Source organism: Ammospiza nelsoni, chromosome 5, assembly GCF_027579445.1.
Source record: "Ammospiza nelsoni isolate bAmmNel1 chromosome 5, bAmmNel1.pri, whole genome shotgun sequence".
NCBI classification, from domain to species: Eukaryota; Metazoa; Chordata; class Aves; order Passeriformes; family Passerellidae; genus Ammospiza; species Ammospiza nelsoni.
The window spans coordinates 28228898-28249474 of NC_080637.1; the positions used below are offsets into that span (position 1 = coordinate 28228898).

General features: G+C 38.1%; 1 protein-coding gene across 24 annotated transcripts in view; it reads left to right on the forward strand.

Annotated features, from left to right (window-relative positions):
- The window catches only part of NRCAM (neuronal cell adhesion molecule), a 145238-nt gene that overhangs the window by 58108 nt on the left and 66553 nt on the right, over positions 1-20577 (forward strand). For 17 of the 24 annotated variants that reach the window (XM_059473274.1, XM_059473280.1, XM_059473287.1 and 14 more), the window contains 2 exons: positions 6651-6760; positions 19625-19814. In XM_059473274.1, coding sequence (XP_059329257.1) covers positions 19724-19814 — 91 coding nt within the window. In that variant the 5' untranslated portion in view covers positions 6651-6760; positions 19625-19723. Of the gene's footprint in view, positions 1-6650; positions 6761-19624; positions 19815-20577 lie in introns of those variants that run through there. The other 7 variants (XM_059473296.1, XM_059473293.1, XM_059473295.1 and 4 more) reach the window with 2 other exon arrangements.

The window sequence follows — 20577 nt, forward strand, 5'->3', positions numbered from 1 at the left end:
ATAAATACCGTAAATATAATTTTTCATATTTCTTTTCAATAGCTGATTTGACTATTGGGTAGTAATGATATAATTTGCAAACTAGTGTGCAAATGGAAAAGCTGTGTTGTGCCAGAAGTATTTAAGATTCAGTGAGCACAGAAATTGCAATCAGGGTGGATTTTTAAAGATGTGTACTCATCAGAGCAACAAATTCTCATTATGTTGAGAAATATAGCTCTAATTTGTGGCAGGACAGACTAAATATTATTTTGATATGTGTATGTGTGCATATATATATACACACACACATATATGATTATTTTTATAAGTATGTAACGTTAGTAACTTTATCACTTAAACAATAATTTTTATAGAAAAATAGAATGGTTTGGATTGGAAAGGTCCATGTGCAGGGACACTTTACACTAGACCAGGTCGCTCAAAGCCCCATCCAGCCTCTCCCTGAACACCTAAGGGATGGGACATCCACACTTCTCTGGGCAACCTGTTCCAGTGCTTCACTGTCTTCACAGTAAAGCATAGCTTCCTAATATCCAATATAAACCTACCTTCTTCCAGTTTAAAGTTGCTCCCCCTTGTCCTGTGAATACTTGCCCTTATAGAGTTCCTCTCCAGCTTTCTTTTGGGCCCCTTTAGGGGAACTTGTAAGTCTCCCCAAAGCCTTCTCTTCTTCAGGTTGAACAATCCCAGTTCTCTCAGCCTGTCTTCCTAGGAGAGGTGCTCCGGCCCTCTGATCATCTCAGTTACCATCCTCTGGACTTGTTCCAACAGAGACACATCTTTCTTGTGCTGGGGACACCAGACCTGCATGTAGTACTCCAGGTGGGATCTCATGAGGGCAGAGTAATAGAGGGGAATCTCCTCCCTCAGCCTGCTGCCCACGCTGCTTTTATGCAGCCTGGGACATGTTTGGCTTTCTGTGCTGCAAGTGCCCATTGCCAGGTCATGTGGAGCTTCTCAACACACCCAAGACCTTCTCTTCAGGCCTGCTCTCAGTCTGTTCTCTGCCCAGCCTGTACTTGTGCTTGGGGCTGCCCTGACCCAGGGCCTTGCACTTGGCGTTGTAGAACTTCATGAGGTTTGCACAGACCCCCCTCTCAATCCTGTGCAGGTCCCTCTGGGCATTAGCCCTTCCCTCCAGCATGTTGACTGTGGCATTCACATTTTCCAGAAAAATCCCTTTGCCCAGGATTTTTCCAGAAAATGCGAATGCCACAGTTGACCACACCACACAGCTTGGTGTCACCAGCAAACCTGCTGAGGTGCACTGGATGCCACTGTCCGTGTCACTGACAAAGGTGTGACACAGTCCTGGTCCCAGCACTGAACCCTGAGGTACACCGCTTCTCACTGGCTTCCACTTGGATCAAGTCATTGCCCACATCTCTCTGAATGTGACCATCCAGCCAATTCCTTATCCCCTGAGTGGTCCATCCATCAAATCCATTTATCTCCAGTTTAGGGATGAGGATGCAGGACAGTGCAAGGAGAGTGTCAAACACTTCACAAAATCCAGGGAGATGATGTCAGTTGCTCTTCCCTTTTCCATTGATGCTGTCATCCTATTGTTTGTGAGGCAGTTTTCTCTTAGTGAAACCATGTTGACTGTCACCAATCACCTCCTGACCATCAATGTCTCTCAGTATTCTTTTCTGGAAATTCTGCTCTCCACAATCTTGCCAAGCACTGAGGTGAGACTGACTGGCCTGTGGTTCCCTGGGTTTTCCTTTGTTTCCTTTTATAAAAATGAGGGTTATCTCTCCTCTTTCCCAGTCAGTGGGAACTTAACTGGGCTGCCACAGCTTCTCAGATATGATCGAGTGTCTTAGTCATAATTTTCCTATTGTTAGAAATAAAAACGTTCAGATACAAAATTTATGCTATTTATAAAATACATTCTGTTAAATGTATGTGAAGGATGATACTATTTTAGAATTATTTTGCAGAAAACCGCATACATTGGTGTACAGTAGTTGCCTACACTTCCTTGAATTATTTTATTCCCGATAAACCAAATACACTAATTTATTCAAGTATGATTTAAAAGGTTGGTGGATATAAAACTCAGGGAAATGCAATAAAGGCTTGACATTTCTTTTTACATGACTTATGGAGTCTGCAGAATATATTGCTTCTCTTCAGAATTAAAAATTCACATATCTAACAGCCTACACTAGGAGCAATGCTGCAACTCATTAGAAAGAAATACAAAGACATGCTTTGAATCATAAAGATGGGAAAAATAAAATGTCAGTGTTTTTTAATAAGAATGTACAGTGAAATTTATGACATCTTATGAAAAGTGTCTGAGACATGATGAGAGAAAAATCAGTATGGACTTTATGGATTGCTCTGCTGTTGTGATACAGACATGTCACAGGAATTATGTGAAGGCAGGAGATCCAATTCTGTTCTCTTCTTCCCTGTGTGCTTTAGAAGAAATTCTGCTGAAGATAGTACAATTCTGTGCATGTGAAGTGATATAAATAAAGTAGAACTCAGTCCAAGTTAGTGCTCTTTTTAGCTAAATTGTTACAACTGAAGTCAGTTTTCTGAGGTAGAAGTTTTAGTGGAGGATTTTTCATGTTAGGAGTACTGTAGGATTGTTTGTGGCATCCAGCAGTTGAATGTATTTAAACCTGAAAGTTTTACAATCTGGAAGGAAATGGGATGCTATAGCGAAAAGTAGTTTAAAAAGAAAGTATGTCTGTGAATCCCAGACACTGGAGAAACTGTGTCCTTGCTGAAGGTCATGGAAAAGAATGTCTGAATGAAAGTCATTCAGAATAATCAGCAGTTCAAAATACTGGATGGCTGATTAGCTTGAATGAAAAAGCCAAGTATAAACAAAATATGAAGACTGTGACAGAATTCCTTGGGAAAGCAATAAGTCTGCAATTCTGAGAAGTTCTTGCCATAGCAAAGTAGGTGAAAAGAAAGCCTGTTTGCGAGGCTGTGTTTGAGGAACATATTTTAACTTTTATGTACTTGGTAGTGATTTGAAAAATCAGTGGATGTTACTGACTTACTGTTCACTGAGTCAAATGGATTAAGTCAGAGATAGTAGGACCTTTATTTGATTTTTTTTAATCAATATTACATATCTGTTTTCAGATGTTTGACTCTACTTCAGAAGGAATTGTCCTTGGCTTTGCAGAGTATTCCTTGCCAATGCTTATGTAGGAAGGAACAGAGTCAGTGTAGAGCGATGGGAATACTTCAGCATTACATTCACCTCACATCCATGACATCTTAGGCTGGGGATACAGTTTCATGTGCTGCTTTACCTTCTTTAATTTCAGGCTGTTATCCCAAAGAGGTAGTTTCTTTGAGGAAATCCCTGTCATGTCAAAACCTAATCTTTTCTTGCAGAGGTTTGCTGTCTCTTGGATCAATGAACTGACGTACCTCTCTCAGGATGCTACAATTCTTAAATGTGAGGTGAGGGGGCAGGAGCTTGCAGTGAGGAGCAGAAGAGCTCAGGACCTTTTCATGTCTTCTTGACAGCTACTTCTCTTTAGATCAGAGCAAGTCCAGTGGGAAAATTCACCCTTACATGAAGTACCGATTTTTTCATTTAAGTAAAAGGAAATGCTGGAGAGACTGCTAAGGTCTGTTGTTGCAAAAAGAAGGGAGTATAGCCAGTGAATGCGTGGTCCTAATCCCACCCCTTCACACACACACACACAAAGGTTCTATTTTAATTTGTGGAAATAACTTCCCTACATAATTCTGTGACTCCACCCAGCTACCCAAAGAAGAAAAGCCATTGTTCAAGTCTCTGTGAAGCTTCCTTTTTTCATACCAGGACTTGTTTAGGGTATATGAACGATTTAAGTACTGAAAAGTACCTTATGATAAAGTACTTCAATGATCAAGAGATTACAGTGATTGCTGGCATATAAAGGGGAAACTACTTTTCTAACCTGGCCCTTAATGCTTTTATAGCAGCAAAACCAGTTGTATAGATGAACCAGTTGTATATATTCATTTATAGACCCAGCAGTCAAGTTTGTTCGGGCTTAATTTTATTTGTTTTCTGAACTCGGATTTTTGAAATGGGAGATTTGTTTTGGTGCAGGTGTCTTGACTCGTATACACTGAAGTGATTCATTTTGTTGAAACAATACTTTAACTACACTTCTGTCCATTTTAAATATTTGAGACTTTTCTTCCTCTTTCTGTTTTCCCCATGACATTCAATATCTCTGCCAAACCAGCATAATGACTTAGGGTAAACTTTCTCTGATTAAATATGTGAGAAAGCTTATGTGTGAAGTTCAGAGAGTCTTGGTCATGCCAATCTTGATTTTATGTCTGGAAATACTGGTTTTTGACATTAAACAAAAGGTGTATCATACTTTTCCCAGCATATACTGATGTGAATACATCTTGCAGCATTGAAAATAGCTAAGATTATCAGCTGCTGTGGAAAAAAAAAGGAATGTGGTTTAATTAAGGAGAAATTTATTATCTTACCAGGCAACAACCCACCAGCAAGCATTATATGTGAAAATTAATTTAAACTGTTGGACCCAGCCTTATGCTGGGAACTCACTATCAAGATTAAAGAAGAATGAGAAAAGATGTTATTTCATCTTTACCCTCTCCATGATTTCATGGGCAATGCTTCCAAGTGACTCCTTTTTAAAGAAACCAGCTCCTGTTACAGAATGAGTTGTGAAGTTAACAATGAGTATGAATGCAGAGATCCCTGGGATGCACTGTGAAAACTTGTACACATTTTTAAAACAATGATATGCGGTACAAAAAGCCTGGTTGCCTTTGGGTTCCATTCACATTTCAAATGTGAGAAAACCAAAACTCTTTAAGATATGACTCTTAAAGAAGGCACAGATTTTTTTCCTTTTTCTGCTATTCAGGTTTATAGGAAAAGTATTCATATGCTGAAAATCCCTAAATATGTTGATGCCTGTTTTCTGCTTTTTTCCTCCAGGAAGAGGAATCTTGCAATGGTTTATTTGCTCATTGCTGTCTAGTGAGTGCTGCACAGGCAGCCAACATGATATAACCCCTTTCAAAATTTGATTCATTTCTGCATAAAACTTAGTGCAAAACCCCAACAAAAGAAAGAAAACCCCAACCAAACCCACAAATGTAGAAAACCTCAACGCATTACCCACACCCCCATCCAACTTTTTAATATGTCTTGAATGAGAAACACTGTTTTCATGCATTTAGAGATGAAAGTTGATTTGCTGCCTTAAATTTGACAGGAAGTGAAGCTTTTAATTTCAAGTTTAATGTTGCCCGGAAAATTTGAACCTAACTGAATTGTATAGTTTTGAATTTAATGTGTTGTTTAGGCTAGAAACTGATGAACTACTTCTCAAATGATTACAGTGAAACAGCTTGAGTCAAGTTCCTGTAAGGAAAGGAGGACTAGGAGAGGGGCTGCCCTAATTTTGCAGCCTGGATTTGCCAGCCAGTCTTAGCTATTGTAACTGATTTCTGTGTGAGTGTATTATTGATTTATTATTTTATTATTCTGACTGTAAGAAAAGCCATGTCTGAAACCCACTTTTTCAGTATGAGGTAGACTGTTCTTAGTCAAGGTCTGGTTGAGGTTTTTTCCCGTGATGGGCTTTATTTCCCATCACCCTTTCTGGTCACAGATGGCTGCACTCAGCAGTGTGGAGAATAGCTTTTCTATCAGTCTGGTGGTGCTGCCTAGCTTACAGGTTTTGTGAATGAAAGAAAGGCAACCCCTTTCTGTTTTCGAGAAGGAAGGGTGCTTAGGAGAAATCAGGGTTAGGGAAGGAGGGATGCAGTCCATTCGTAGCTGCTTGTCTAAGGAAGGTCTTGTCTTGATTTCTTGCTCCTTTTTGGAAGGAGGGCCTCCAGTTCTATAATGTGCTCATATGGTGGCACCTTCATAAACATCAGGAACCTACCTGGTGGCTAGAGCTGCCTTTTTGTTTGTGCTATGTCCACATGGTCTGTGAAGCATTTCCCAGGAGCCCTACCTTAGGTTTCAGCTTCTTCCCATAGATCATATGGAAAATTTGGTAAGACATCCCCATTTCCATATGTTTTGATTTCCAGAAGTACTGCTTTGAGACACATTATTCTTTTGAGCAAATCTGAATTGGGAATTGAAGCTGTGGAACCCTAGGGAATAATGCCTGAAGGGAAGTCAAAGGTGAGACTGCAAACCAGGCTGGTTTCAGAGATGTAAGAATAGAAGATCAAAAATTACTTTCTTCCCTATGGTGCAGTAGTTTCTACATGTCCTTACAGACCCAATTAAAATAACATTTGATTAAAATGAATACAACAAAGCACAGTTTTTAGAGGTACTATATCTCTGGATAAATTGAAAAACCACCAAGATTTAATTATATATTAAAGATTAAAGAGTACTTTCTGGTTTTAGTTAAATACAGTTTCCTGGTGTATAAGCAGTAAGGCAATTTAATGTACAATTAAAAATCCTGGGACAACAGCTTCTCTCTCAATTCAAATTAGCATGTCTGAGAAAATAATTTTGGTCTTTAATGTTGATTTATAGCAATTTTTCATTCTTTATGTGCTGAAATCCAAAATAGTGTTATGTTAATAAGTCTGTATTACCTGCAGGTGTTGCTTGAGAGTTGAGTGAACAGTCCTTTGTATTTTCTTTGAAGGATCAATATTTCAAGATGTGTGAAGGAGAAGGGTCTAACTGAAAAGCTGCCTTGATGCACTGTTATTCTAACTATGACTGGATTGACTGAAAATTGCCTCAAAGAGTAAGGTAATTTATAAAAACTATAAAGCATAGCAAAGTGTTTGAAGTAATCAAAGTTAATGAGGAGTGATTTATTTTCACTTTTACGATGCCTTCACTGTTATAATTTCTTGAGTTTTTCTTTCTGAAATGTTCATATTTGATACTGCATTTGCATGAAAAAGGTGCATTAGATGTTACAACTACAAAAAAGGTTACAGCTGGCAAAATTGAATGAAATAATTTTTAATACTTGTGCTGTTAGAAATTGCTCTTAGTGTACCTGGATAATTGGAGAGAAATTAGATTTTCATTTTTTGTGTATGTCTACAAATTGAGCAAATAACCTGGCTTAGGGAAAAATGGTAGTTTGGAACGAAGATGTATACATAATTATAAACCAGTGCCTTTTCATGAAATAGGAATTCAATTCATTTCAGAGCTACCTTGTTACTCTGCCTAGACATACTGTCATAACAAGCAGGTATTACTTTGGAAGCCTCATTGTGTAATACAAATATTATATATGTATATATGTAAATAAGCTTTTTTATTTTTGAACCATTAAATGTACTCATTCTCTATTGTGGATAAAATAATATGCTTATCAGTCTACTAGTACTAATTTACAGTCTGGTTTACAAGGTGTGTAGTGAAGTGCTTTTGCAGTACTAAATACAGAATTTAAAGGTTTTTTTTTTTCGTTATTTTCTGATTTTGTATTGTGTTTTCCTCTTACAATGTTCTTTTTCCTTCACCTTGAAGAATCTTTCTGTAATTCAATATTTAGTATTTTGTGGGAGGATATCATATATGCTTAGAATAGTATTCATATGAGAGAGAGAGAGTACTTCTAATGGAAAAAGGCATTTTTTATCCATTGGTGTGACTACGCAGAACTGTGATGGGCTCAATTTGCACAGAAAAAAATACTATTCTTGCAATGTGTGCTGTTTCCGTTTGAGATTTTGATGTAAAGAATAAATTAGTTTGAAAATGGTCAAAGAAAATAATAGTGAGCACGGCAATATGAAAGAAATTCCCTTTATCTCCTCAGTGGTAATATGAATGTGAAATTCAAATGATTCTCTGAACAATGTAAATTTTTACATCAAAATGTAATATTTACTTACGTAATAGATCTGAAGTCCTGGGTGAATTTTTTTGTTTCATTAATGAATAGCATAGACATACAAAAAAAAAGAAAAAAAATGTTCCTAGTTAGGGAACAAACTGGATTAACTTCTTGATGAATAAATGAGCTTTTTTTACCCTTAAGGTTTAAATTAATGATTTTATAAAAAGGCATACTCAGGCTCTAGTTACTTGCTTTGTTCTATTCTGCTTGCTTAAATTGCACCTGAAATTACGTTATTTCAGTGGTGTTAAATGCCTTCTCCAATTCTTTTAAATGAGAAATTGAAAATATTCTTAATGTATAAAATGTATTTCAAATGAAAGAGCAACAGCATGGAAATGTAGGTTAGAACATCCCATTTAGGCTTCAGGTTTTTAATGATGTCTTGAAACTCTATTAGAGAGGTAAGATTTATTGTGGGAATTAAGCCGCCGGGTTTTATTTTTGATGCATTAAACTAAAAAATGCATTCATTTAAAAGCCATACTAATCCTTTAACATCATATTAGCAGAGAAATTGTTCACATTTACATAAATGTGAAATGCATAAAAATAGGCATTCATTTATGTTTTTGAATAAATTCTCTTTTCTTGGCCTTTGATAATGAAGATACAAGAAAATGGCTGGAGAACAGAAAGTTAGCAGAATCAGCTGCAGCAAAGATAGAACACATCTTAATCAAACCAAGATTTAGTTATGCCAGATGAAGCCAGTCACAGATTTAATTGAATAACACTGGCAAAAGGAAGGATAAATACTAAAAATATGAATTCTAGTAAAATATATCTGTTATTTGAAATCTTCCCACTAAAATGATATAACAACATGGGTCTATCCATTTGAACAGATGTGGTTTAATAGTGTCAGTAATGCCTACTAAAATCACATAATTTCTTCTAAACAAGAAGAAAAATATAGTAATAAATGGAAAGCTTTCTGGATAGCAGTAGACTGTAGGAGGAAGTAATAACAGGTGCAATGCTGGTTCATCCAAAATGTCATCTGTGCTTCCAAAGTTTTGATCCAAGGTACTTACCCTGCTGTGAACTGAAAATGTTCATTTTTACAGAATAATAGTATCATAGAATGGGTTAGGTTGGAAAAGACCTCTAAGACCTAAGATCATCACATCCAGCCATTAATGCAGCACTGTCAAGTCCACCACTAAACTATGTCCCAAAGTGCCACGTGTACACATCTTTTAAATACCTCCAGGCATGGTGACTAAGCCACTTCTCTGGGCAATCTGTTCCAGTGCTTGACTGCCCTTGCAGTGAAGAAATTGTTTCTAATATCCAATCTAAACCTCCCCTGGCACAACTTGAGGCAATTTCCTCTGGTCCTATCTCATGTTCCTTAGGCGAGGAGGCCAACCTCCACCTTGTTACAACCTCCTTTCATAAGGTTCCACTTCAGCCTGCTTTTCTCCAGGCTAAACAGTCCCAGCTCCCTCAGCTCCTCATCAGATCTGTGCTCAGACCCTTCACCAGCCTCATTGCCCTTCTCTGGATATGCTCCAGCCCCTCAATGTCTTGCCTGTAGTTAGGAGCCCAAAACTGAGCACAGGATTCAAGGTACAGCTTCACCAGTGCTGAGTACAGTGGAACAATTGCTGCCCTGGTGCTGCTGGCCGCACAATTGCTGATACAGGCCAGGTGCCATTGGCCTTCTTGGCCACCTGAGCACACACTGGATCATGTTCAAATGGCTGCTGGCCAAAACTCCCAGATCCTTTTCCATTGGTCCCCTTTGCAGCCACTCTTCCCCCAGCCTGTAGTGCTGCCTGGGGTTGTTGTGACCCAGGGGCAGGACCTGGCACTTGGCCTTGTTGAACCTCATGCAGTTGGCCTCAGCCCATCAATCCAGCCTGTCTGGATCCCTCTGCAGGGCCTTCCTTCCTTGCAGCAGATCAACCCTCCCACCCAGCTTGGTGTCACCTGCAAACTCACTGAGGGTGCACTTGATCCCCTTGTCCAGATCATTGATAAAGGCACTGAACAAGATGAGCCCCAGGACTGAGCCCTGGGGAGCACCACTGCCAACTCACTGCCATTCCCCACCACTCTGAGCCCAGCCATCCAGCCAGGCTTTTACTCAGCAAAGAGTATGCCCATCCAAGCCCTGGGAAGCCAGTTTCTCCAGGATGATGCTGTGGGAAACAGTAATTGAAGGCTTTACTGAAGTCCAGTAGATAACATTCACAGCCTTTCCATCACCCACTAAGTGGGTCACCTTGTTGTACAAGGAGCTCAGGTTGCTCGAGCAGGACCTGATTTTCCTAAATCCCAGTTGGCTGGTCCTGAACCTCTGGTTGTCCTGTATGTTACACATGATGGCACTCAAGATGATCTGCTCCGTGAACTTCCAATGCTCCATGAACATTAATGCTCTCAGTTGTCCCTTCTCGAGGCTGAACAGGCCCAGCTCCCTCAGCCTTGACACATAAGAGAGATACTCTAGCCCTTTAACTGTCTTTGTCTCCCTCTGTGGCACCTGCTCCAGAGATCCCATGTCTCTATTGTCCTGAGGAACCCAGGACTGGACACAGCACTCCAGATGTGGCCTCACTAGGAGTGGGTGGAGGTTCAAGAAAAAAAAAAATCAAAAACAAAAACAACAGAGGCAGCTGAGAAAAAAAAAATAACCTGAATTCCAATCTTCCCTGCTTTGTTTTATCTATAGAATTGAGGTGTCCAGCTGCAGCAGGCAGGTTTCCTAATAGTGATGAAGTTAATCAGAACTTTCTGAGTTGTTATGAATTATTTGAGAGTGAGGAGAAATTAGAGTTGCTCATTTAAACACGTGGTAAAAATCACTTCAGAAATCACTTTCAGAAAGTCTTGAAATAGGCAAATTCTTTCTAACCATTGTTAGGACACTATTCACCCCTTCACATATGGTGCTCAGCAGCATTCCTGAGTGTAGCGACCTGGTTATGAAGTGTACCACAACACTGGTGATATCTGCAAACAAATTATAAGTTGGTTCATTTACTTAAGTCTCACATAATTCTGTTGGGAGCAGTGGCAGCTTGAATTAGTGCTGTATAAAGCAGGAACAGACTTGATTTGCACAGCTATAATAATTGTGAAGATTATCAAGTCTCACTTTTAGAGAGAAAGCTAAGAAAATTTCTATTGTGTTGAAGTGCTTGTATCACAGTTCTCTGTTCATTTCAGTTATTAATGGTGGGCAGATAACAAGTGTAATTGTAACACTTTAACAGAATTATTTAAAATTAAATGAGCAAACAGGCTAACTTTTACCTGTTAAATAGGTGTTGCACGTAGGTGGCTAGTTCCCAACACCCATCATCAAAATATACCCAGGGCAGCTAGCTGGAGTTGGTACAGTTTATTCCCTCTGCACTTTTTACCCTCCTTTGTTCATGTACTTGTTAAGGTTTTATATCTGACAGAATGCCTTAATCCTCCTTTTCTGGCAATGTCCCTATTCTGAGTGACCTCCTCTTTAGCATAACTATTCCAGCATTTCATGCCAGTATAAGTGGTTTCTGCTCTACGTCCCCAAGGGAGGAGTTGCCCTGTCTGTGAATCAGGTTCTGCTCTTTTGCACAGTACAGTTTTCTCAAGGGTATCTTCAGGATTGCAGGAATACTTTTGGACAGTCAGTGCTTTTCGAGTTAGCTGTAGGGATGCAAAGAAGATAATTAACCCGTGTAATACAGAATCTATTACCTTCTCCTTAGGTAGCTCTCTGAAACCCCTGCACTGAATTCTGATGGGTAGAAAAAAATTAGGAAAATAGAAAAAAAAAGTCCATTTTATCACATCTCCCAGGTAACAAAATTAATATTTCAGATGAGCATCCTCTTTGCATATTAACAAGGAAACTGAACTGGGAGTCCTCACTCAGGGTATGGCTCCACTCACCACTTCACTATGGCATGGCTGTGAAAGTAGGCTGATGATATTTTTTCTTATAAGCACTGGTTTTTTCTATTGCGAAACCTTTCAGAGGGAAAGAGATGGGCTTCTTGAAAATGTTTTCCTTGTTGAAGTTTCTGCTGAATTATTTGTACTTAAAGAGCGACGAGATCATTTGCATGCTCTAAAAGTGTCAAAGCACGAAGAACTATCCTAATGATAGCATCATCTAGGTACCTGTGTTTACCATCCACAAGCTGTAAAAATGTGTTTTCTTAGTTTATTTTCTCTCACTTTGAATTCTTTCTAACTTACTGAGAATTTTAATGATTAAGCAGAATTCTTTCGTGTCCTTGATCTCCATATTTAGTGATTTGCTTCAAGCCAAACTAGCTCCCTAAATTTATGCAAGTTACTTTTTCACTCCCTCCTTTGTAAACTCACAGTCTTCAGCATGAGTAGATCATCATCAGCAGCAGCAGATTTGCAAAGTACACTCAACTCCAACATCTCAACCAAGTCTTTGAAAGACAGTAAAGTATGTATACATGTATAAGAAATGATGTGTATTTGTTCAGGCTGTAATGACTCTAAAGGACTGTTGAAATAGGTGTCACTATACCATTAGTTTTTACATGAGTGGATTAAAAAGGTAAGAGATTCTGAATCCAGTCAAGTATTTAGGACACCAGAAAGGACCCAAGCAAGACCCAGACATCTGTTTAAATTTGCAATACAAAAGTGCTGTTCAGATGCTGATTTGATTCTGGGGGCATCTAAACTTGCCAGGCTTACTAGGCTTACCTACCTACTTGAGGGCTATCCACAGCTTTGCTTGGCCATGTCTATAGTCACCCCAGCCAAAGCAGTTTATAATTTAAGCTGAGCAGGATCTAAAAAGTAAGTGCTGCTCTGTTTAAATCCTCAAAAGGGCCAAATCCAATATAGCCCTTAAGGGAATATGTAAGACAACTGTAAAAGCACAGATTAGCCTTGCTCCAGCGTTTTAAAAGTCAACCCTAAGTGGCTGCTTTAAGGATTCAAATCTGTGACACATGACTGAATTTACAGGCTTACCTGCTGCCCTTATTAGATATTTGACCTCTGTGCTTAATTGTTTGGGGTTTTTTCCCCTGCATTTTCTGTGCTCATAGATTGTGTTTCTTGAGCAGACAGTTGAAATAAGAGTGGAATTTTTAAGGACCCCTATCTCTGCTTTTTTATCTGCATCCCAGTGTTCATAGTGATCTACCAAAGAGATCCAGTTAGCAGCTATGAAATTTTAGGCATGTTCTCATGGCAGATGTGTTGATCATTTCCATGGTAGAGACAAGCAGGCAAATATTTGGGGGTTTTTAATAGTACCAAGTCTTAGAAACACTGTTTTCTGATGTTGTTATATTATTATAAGTAACATTAATTGGAAGAAAAATTATGATGCATCATATTTGGATGGAAAGCCTCTTTAGTCATAGTAACCATTAGTAGGTATTGAATAATATGCATTGAAGCTACATAATATTATGTCATTTAGCAAGCTTAGGTGACCTGTGAGCTCCAGAGGAGCCAGTGGGGAAGATATCTGGTTCACAGGTTTTGGTTTTTAATATGTTCCTTAAGACTGGGAGATAGCTGGTGTTCTGCCCAGATTCAGAATAGACAAGCAGATTGAGCAGGGTAAGTATAGCCTGATATAAATCACAGTGAACATATGGAAAAAGCTGATTGGGGACTCAGCTGATAGGGAATTAAAAGCCTTGAGTAAAATTGATTCTGCTCAGAGTTTTATGGAAAGTAGAGCTTGTAAAACAAATGATTTACAAAAACTTGATTTTAATCTTTTAATATCTGGTAAAATTACAAGTTTGGTAAGATGTTGGTCAGACGACTTTGAAAAGCATTTGGCTTGCTGCCATATGAAATCAATTAATAAAAACATGAATTGAACTATGTAACAAAACAGACCCGACTTTGATGAATAACAAACCAGTTGGCAGGTCTTTATATAGGATTGTCAGTAAAGAAGTTTCATGGACTAAGTGGCTTTCCCACAGTTGAAAATAGAGTGACAGTAGAGAGACTGTAAATTATGTCTGGATTGTGGAAAGGAAGGAGACCACTATGAATGCTTAAGTACATTCTCAGAGCCAAAACGGTAATGCTGAGTGTAGTGGCAGTTCAGGAGTGTAACTGGGCTGATGATTTTTTTTGCTGTATATAGAACTGCTGAGAGCATTTAGAGTATGGCACACAAGACCATCTGCCTTTGTCAAAATAGCTTGAAAATGGCTAAGTGCCATTTTCAAACATTTAACCCTAATAAGTACCTGAAGCATCTGAATTAGTCCTGAGGAGATCTTGTTGAATTCAGGAGTTCTGTCTCCATAGTTTATTTTTCATCCAGTCCTCTTTGAATGGATATCCCTATAAAATTTACAGTGTAGCCAAATCCAAAGCAATGAGTTTAAGCTTCATAAACAGGAGATCACAGAAAATGATTTAGTATTTCCTGATGACTTTAAAGGATAGATTTGTAGTAGATTGTGACAAATTAAAAACTTGGAGGAAAGCAGTATGGTGTTTTCCAGGGTCCTAAAGGATGAGAAATAATTCTAATGTGGTGTGCTTTTAGAAAGTTTTAAAAATTATTTCTTTTTATTGGCACCTCTGTTCAGACACTCTAAAGCTATGTGTCCTGTGCTAAGTAGATTAAGACCAGCTATGTAGAAATAGACCATAACTTGGATAATTTACATCTAATAGGTAAGAGATGGATGGGGAAAGCAAACCAGTTGGGACTGAATTGACTACAAGGTTATTCAAGAGCAGAATTTTGACTACTACTTGGGTCTGTCAGCAGGTACCTGGGTGTTTAGTCTATTGTGTCATACTACCCCCATAAAAACAGTTAGAATTATTCTTGTTATATAGCATTATTGTTACTTACACACTTACGAAGTGTAACACTAAGTGCATTGTTATCTATTTCTATTTGAAACATTTTAATTAAATATTTGTTTCTAATTAGTGTTTTTTATGTGGCCTATTATTGCAAATGCTAGATAACCTAAAAAAGAAGGGTGAAATTTGAAACCATTTGTTCTAAAATATTGTAAATAATCTTATTAATACTTGCAGTTAGCATAGTTGTGTAAACCACATAAGTCCTGTAAAGACCTTCCATTAAGTGATAAGGGTATTGCTGTTTTCCTCAAAAGCAAGCATTTGTGCTTTTTGATTATAATCTTCAACACTTCTTTTCAATGTATAAATCATTAAATACATTTATGCCATTTAAAATTACTTTTAATGTTTCTGTGGATGTAAGACTGCTATGAAACAAATTTCCTTGGAAACTATTTATTTTTCCTATATTCTAATTATGTCTGTCTTTCACTGTGAGAAAAAAATAGAAGCATTAGACGAATGAAGCAGAGGAAGATTTTTGCTAAGTAATAATTTTTCTCTGATCTCCAGTGTCTAACTTGTACTGCATTAATTTAATCGTGTTTATACAGAAGATAATGCTTTTTTCCCTAATGTCTATGAAATATTCCAATTGTTCTGTCTTACAATTAAATAAGCCTTTCACATTTCTTACACTGACCTTGGCTTCCATTCACGTTTCTGAAGACCTTTTTTGTCTTAAAAATAATATAATTGAGTAGAAATGCATAATCAGTTTTGCATCAAGTCTCTGTGAAACAATATTACGGTTAGAAAATGCCGTCTAACTTTGGACTAGGTTAAATTTCAGTAAACACACTTCCTTACACTCTTACATCCTAAAAAAGAAATATTACAGCAGCATTTACAAGGAAATTAAACATGTTGTATGCTTCTGTTGAAGACAGCCGGAGGAAAAATGGGTCCTCTCTGGCATTTGGAGCCTCAATTGACTCACCTTTGAGGTGTCAATTGATTAATTGTATTATTATTATTGTCTGTATTAATATTCCAATGAGAAATCAGCATTACTCAGTACTGGTATTGCATGGTAAAATACCCCCTGTGTTTGGGTGTGTGGGTGTTTGCTCCACAGTTGTGGATACTGTTCAGCTGTTAACACTCTCTTTGGCAAATACTGGCCGGACCCAATTGTCATTCTGTGGTGCCTGGACACAATTCAGGGAGTGTCAGAGTGAGTGGGTAGGATGGATACTCCTTCAGTGGGGGGAAGGATGTAACCCATGATGTACCAGCGTCTTCTCCCAAGCAGCAAGCAAAAGGACAAGAGGGAACAGTCTCAAATTGCTCCAGAGAAGGTTTAGATTAAATATTAAGAAAAGTTCCTTTACTGAAACAATTATGAAGCACTGGAACAGACTTCTCAGAGAAGTGGTTGAGCTCTCATCCCTGGAGGTAATTAAACTCATGTAGCTGTGGCACTTAGAAACATAGTGAAGTGTTGGACTTGGCAGTGCTGGCCTGATAGTTAGGCTTGGTGATCTTAAAGGTCTTTTCCAACCTTAACAATTCTGTGATTCATTTGCTCTTGAGCTCTTAAAATTGAGGAGATCCTTGTCCCTTTTGATTTACAAAAGAAATCTTGAATTCTGTCTTCCAAATTATCCCTTCTCTGTACATGTTGTTTTTCAGAGTTTTGCTGTTTATAGCCAAATGGTCCCAGTGAAGAGACCACTGGGAACCAACTGTGTCTTGATCTTCTGCCATGTAGTCTACCTCAGGTGCCTTCATTCTTCTAATTGTGTCTTTCTGTGGGTCATTTTTAAAAAGTAATTCTTTGTTTGTTTTTTTTTCCACAAGTGAAAAAAAGATCAACGTCTCTCACTTGTTCCTGGTTCTTTTGCAATACCTACATAAAACTCTTTCCTTCTCAAATTATACTTTATGATGAATTGCTATTGCACTTTGCTTATGCATTTTTATTTAACTGGACTCCTGTTTGCTGTCCCATAGCTTCAACCCTTAGTCCATGTTGTTAATCACAATCAACATCTCATCAAGAAGCACATTAGATGTAACAAGTGACATTTTGTTAGGTACATAGGAGGTATGCAAGTGTAGAAAATAATATTTTGTACAAATTGGTGAGCAAACTCCTGACCAAACTGTCACAATATATGTGTTTTCCTATGAAAAGGATAGGAAAAAATGTCTCAGTTACAAGAGATTGCAAATAAATTATCTGGAGGAAAAGGCAATCTGCTGGATAAATATTTCAAGTTTTGCAATTGAAGCCTTTACATTGATCTGTGCTTAGAGGCCTGTCCTTATTTTGTAGCAGATAATGTTATGTCAAAGCAATGTTTAGTTCTACATAGCAGCTGTTGTATTCATACTAAATTATGCCAGATTTAATCTTGACTGACTACATTCAGCAGGAGCACCCAATTGTGCTGACAAACCTAAAATCATTTTCAGTAATATTCTGTTGCAAACCCCTTGGGCTCTCTGAGGTTGAATTCCCATATTATACCCAAACATCCCAGCAGTAGATTCAATTGGTGTCCAACTGGAACTCTGCAGTAGCAGAGGTAGACAATATGAGACAATTTCTCAAGAGTATTACTTTCCCAATCATTTTAATTGCCCCTGCCTGATTCACCAGTGCTTGTGTATTCAGTTGTACTTGTTCAAAGCAAATGCAATTTGATTTTACAATACTCTCAAAACACAGCAATGCTCATTTTACATGTCGAAAGAACAAGACAATAAAGTGGATAATCAGGTTTTCAGGATTTCAGAAGGAGAACTGAAACCTTGCATGGAGGAGAAACAAGAGAAGTCAAGGTTCACTTGTGCAGTACTTCAAAGAGTACCCTGTAAATCCCAGGTCAGGGCACAGAGAGGGCACCTTGATAATTGCAGTATACTGTAATGAGGAGATGGCATATTAATCAGGAGAACAGAGGTTGAGAACCTAGTTTAACTGAGAAGAGCAGACAGCTGTGGTTGCTGGAATAAAATCAGCTTTTCTGGAGAGCACTTCATTGCAGGAAACATGCTGGAGTGTTCTCAGGCACTCTTGACAGAAGCTCTACTCCTTCCCTTGCTCTCTGCAGCAGGAGTGTAGTAAACTGTATGTGCCAAAATGGGATGAGGAAAGCACTTCTCACCTTTCCCAGCTCAACCTCCAGCAATTTAGGGTGCTTATTTAAAACATAGCAAAGTTCAGTTTGTTTTTCTAGAAAAGTCTGGTTGTCTTTCATGCCTTCCTGCTACATGCCTGAGCTCCTTTCTGAGTCTTTTTAGGTTGGCATGCCACCTTCTTGACTGTTTGTGCAGTTCCAGTTTATATAAATAATTATGCAAAGGCCAGAACTATGGTGTCCTCTCTTCTGATGTGTTTTGTAATTTTTCTAATCTGCCATGATAAATAATTAATCTTTACATTACAGTATGAAGTCCTAGAGATAGTTTGGAATGTCAATTAGCAACTTGCCCAACAACTCCAAGTAGTACATGTCTAGAACTTTAACCTACTAGAATATTCTTATTTTGAAAGAAAAATCTGTTTTGCAGATAGTGACAGTAAGAATCAGGTAGTTTGATGTCTGTCCTAGGTTAGGATGAGAAGTAGAGCTCCACACCTCAGTTCTAGTTTCTAATTCCACTCTTGCTCAGAGGACTGTACAAAGAGAAAAATAATTTACAGCAGCAATTAAGAGGCATAATTTCTTCTGTAATGTGAAAATTGAGGTAAATTCTTACCATTAAGTAACTTCAGGAAGCACAAACAAATCTTAATTTAACATTTGTAAAGCAGGTGCTTCTTTGCAGCTGTAACTCCTTGTGGACTGGATAGCTTTGTGTTTCATATCTGTAGCCAGAGCTGAGCAAGTGTGCTCTTCAAGGTGAATTAATGCTGATCACTGTGAACTTCCTGATCCATCTGGGCAGTGCTTTCTCAGTGGATGTTCATTTACTGGGAATGCATTGTGCAAGCACCGTTTGGATTTCTAGGGCTGTGCAGCTCTTTGTAGGTCACTGGTGATGCTGATGGGGCTTGCAGGTAGTTTTCACTCCTCCAACATTTTTCTCAGCTAGAGCTTGGTCCTGGATGCAGAAAATAAGAAGGGAACCAGAATCATTCTGCATGGCTAATGTGATCTCTCATGCTTGGCTGAGGAGGAAAATCTAACACATTTCCAAGAACTTAAGTTTCATTTCCGGCAGTTTGTCACATATGAAAGGAGGAGAAGAGTGTTTGAGAATATGCTGACAGTTAATTACATTTTGGTTTCAGGCTAGAAATGACAAAGCATTTTGATGTTACCTATTTTAAAAGGAATCAGATATCCAGAAATAGGAGCCTAGGTACAGTACTCAGGATAGCACCTTCGCACCTTCATGAAGTCTTGTGTATTCAGTCTACAGATGTCTTATGAGAAAGAGTTCCAAAGTGGGGAGAAGCTGGAGTACCTAACTCAAAGCTGCAGAAAGATTCCACAGTTTACTTGTCAAATTCATGGTTTGACATATTTTCATTGGAGTAGATGCCTAAAATTCCTCTTTCCAAGAATGGTGCAGGGTGCTTGAAAGAGAGACTAGGTGGGCATTCAGAGCTGTAATCCTGTAAATCTACTTCAGAGGACTGTTATCTTTAGTATATACTCTTTTTTTTTAAATAGATGGACTGACTGATGCTTTATCCTTCTTAGGAGAGGTATTTGTATTTCCGTTCAATAAGGTTGTGGGATTTCTTCATTAGCTTCTTTAGGAAAGTGTTATGATCTAGATGACCTAAGAACTTGTGAATTTCTTGGATTTCAGTAGAATACATGGTGTAACTCTTTAGATACAGTATTTAGACTGCTTGTATTTCATAATATGAAGATGCATGTGACCATTTAACTCTCCATTATATCTGCATATCATTCTTTTGTTTTTTTATTTATCAGGTTTCTTGTCTATATTTTCATAACTACTGCAAGCTATCTAATCTTAACAAAGTTGAACTTCATTCTTCAAGTGTGATTTACTCAGTACAGCTTAAAATCATGACGAAAAAGATGAGCATATCTACAAGCAAAACTTCCCTGGTCCTCTTTCTGTGCCAAATTATTTCTGCACTGGATGTACCTCTTGACTGTAAGTATTAACCTGATAATTAAGTGCAGAATAATGGAAGAATAATTAAATAATTTCTGTAGGAAACTGAAGATAACTCCAACACAGAGCTAAAAATAGAGTGTTTGTTCACTTTAATCGGGACATTATAATTATGAATATTTACACTGACTTACTGAAGATTTTCAAAACCTGTGCACATAAAATGAGTTACATTGTTCAGTTGAGGAGGTGTAACACAGAATTCTCACAGAAACCTACTTACACTTCAGTGTGCCTTTGTTTGATCAAACTGAGGAAAGCCAGAAAAGCCCTGCTAAATGTTAATTAGTTGTGAAATTAAGATTACATTGATATCTTTCTAAAAATCCCAGGACAGTTCCTAGTGGCTGTAAACAATCACCCTTACCTTCAGAGAAGAGGTTCCCAGGAGCTGGTATGACAGCTAGTAAAAAATTCAAATACCTCAAATTCAGACACTCAAAGCATCTTATTTTTTTTATGCAAAAGGGTAAGTAAAGCTCTTAGATTTCTTGAGTAGTGCCTGAAAACAGTTAAGAAATTTTACTTAAAAACATGTTAGAAATGTCCTGGGCAGGGAACTCCAGCATGAACTCATGAGGAAACGCCTGGAGGAGGGGAAACCCCATTATCTGAAGTTCTTGTCTAATATAAGACTCTGTTAGTGGGGGACCTTGAAGATAGCACTCCATGCTGAGAAGGCAGCAGTGGTAGCTTCTGTGTTTTACATTCTCAATAGCTAATTTTCTTAAATTACTCATGT